Source organism: Zootoca vivipara, chromosome 6, assembly GCF_965207765.1.
Source record: "Zootoca vivipara chromosome 6, rZooViv2.hap1.1, whole genome shotgun sequence".
NCBI lineage: Eukaryota > Metazoa > Chordata > Lepidosauria > Squamata > Lacertidae > Zootoca > Zootoca vivipara.
The window spans coordinates 70204443-70206354 of record NC_142589.1 but is presented as its reverse complement, the minus strand read 5'-3'; the positions used below and the strand labels follow the sequence as shown (position 1 = coordinate 70206354).

Below are 1912 nucleotides of genomic sequence, written 5' to 3'. Positions count from 1 at the left end.
GAGATTATGGGAACCGTATAGGGGTCGAAGGAAGTCAATGTACTAATCAGGGAATCTAGCCAGAAAATCAGTGAAGGCTTGTATTCCTTAAAAGATGTGTATAAGAAACAGTTCTTTTTCTCTATCCCCCCCCCCCGCTTTTTAATTCTTTTTTTTCTTATCCAACATACTTACATTTTTCTATTTTTTATTTAGGTATTTTATTATTCATGCTTCGGTATATGTTAGATTTGTCACAGGTCAAGATAACATGTATCTTGTTTACTCTTTTTACTATTTGTACAACTAATTTGTTTCTGAATGTATGTAACATGTACAAAGCAAATAAAATTTATTTGAAAAAATAAAATAAAAAACGGAGGGGGGGGAGAGCACTGAGCATCCTTGCTAATTGTCCAGAACTCAGATCTTGAGAAGGCCTGTGCATAACTTCAGTACCACAACCAGCAGAAGCAGATGAAGGCCAAAGCACAAGATGTCAATTGTGAAATGGGGGCCAATGTTGCTTTTGCAGCAAATAGACTAGCTCACAGTTGAGAGATGGGCACTTTTCTCAGTCTGAGGGCCACATTTCCTGTTGGGTGTGGCCCTCTGGAGGCTTTGTGCCAGTGGCAGGTGTGGCAAAGATGGGTGTGGCCAGTCATAAAGGTAAAGATAAAGGGACCCCTGACTATTAGGTCCAGTCGTGACCGACTCTGGGGTTGCGGTGTTCATCTTGCGTTATTGGCAATATCTTCCAGATGTATTAGAGGCTGAAACTCTGTGGAATTTGCAAAAGTCTGCTGAGAGGCTCAGGAAAGAAGGTCCTTCATTTCTCCACACGGACATCCTCTTTCATTCCAAGTCCCAAAGTCAAAGCAGGCTAACTGCCTCTCACAATCCTTTCAGAAGGCAGCTGCCCCAGGTTAGAAATAGAAGATTTATCAACCCCACTGTTGTCCATCTTGATGTCACAGCAGAACCCACATAACTGATAACACCATGGCATGGTGGCATGGAATTTGCATCCCAGACCGGAAAAACATTTGGCAAAGTTTTGTTGGATGGAAGTGGAGGAGAAGCAGAAGATTGCTGGGTCCATGGAAGCGTTGAGGGTGCTAAGGAGCAAAGCATAAACCCTCCAGGAAGGGCTCTCATTCTGGATGAAGCCCACAATGTGGGAGATGTTGTAGGGAGCAAAGCAGACGGCAAAGTTGAGCAAAGTGGCCACAGCGAGCCCCACAGCCCGTTGCTTCCTGCGGGCATGGATGTTAGGCAAGGAGGCTAGGATGCGGACTAAGTTGACATAGCAGAAAAGGGTGATGAGGAAAGGGAGGAAGAAGTGGGTGATGCAGATCTCCAGGCGGACAGGGAGGAGGATGTGGAGCTGGTTGGGGGAGAAATTCTCATAACATTTGGAGGCGTTGGCAGAGTTGGAGTTGGTCTCATTATGGCCTGGCAACGCGACTTCCACAATGTAGATGATGCTGCAGTGGGAGCAGGCGAGGAACCAGAACAAGATGCTGGCAAACACTGCATACATTGGCCTCCGGTTCAACTTGTACCTGATAGGATAGGCAACGCCCAGGTAGCGCTCCACACTGATCGCCATGAGGAAGAGGGTGCTGATGTAGATGCTGCTGTAGTAACAGAAGTTGGTGAGAGGGCAAAGGAACATGGGGAGTTGCCACGTCATGTCCGAAGCGGCCTCCACCATCTTGAAGGGCAGAAAGAGGAGAAGGATGACATCAGACACAGTCAAGTTGAACAAGAGGATTTCTATGGGGGTTGCCTTCTGGCGCACCTTGGCTTGGAATGTGTAGAAGGCCAGGAGGTTGGCAGGGAGGCCAGCCAGGAAGGCAAAGATGTAGACAGCAAGAACCATGGCGTTGTATAACGACATCCTTTCAGTACCTGCAAAATAAATAAAGGA

At 46.8% G+C, this 1912-nt stretch overlaps 1 protein-coding gene across 1 annotated transcript; it reads right to left on the bottom strand.

Moving 5' to 3' along the window:
- Nucleotides 1–379: 379 nt before the first annotated feature.
- Nucleotides 380–1912, bottom strand: LOC118087321 (free fatty acid receptor 2-like). Its single transcript, XM_060276521.2, has one exon. It carries the CDS (start codon nt 1880–1882, stop codon nt 863–865), a length of 1020 nt encoding a protein of 339 aa, XP_060132504.1. The 5' UTR covers nt 1883–1912; the 3' UTR covers nt 380–862.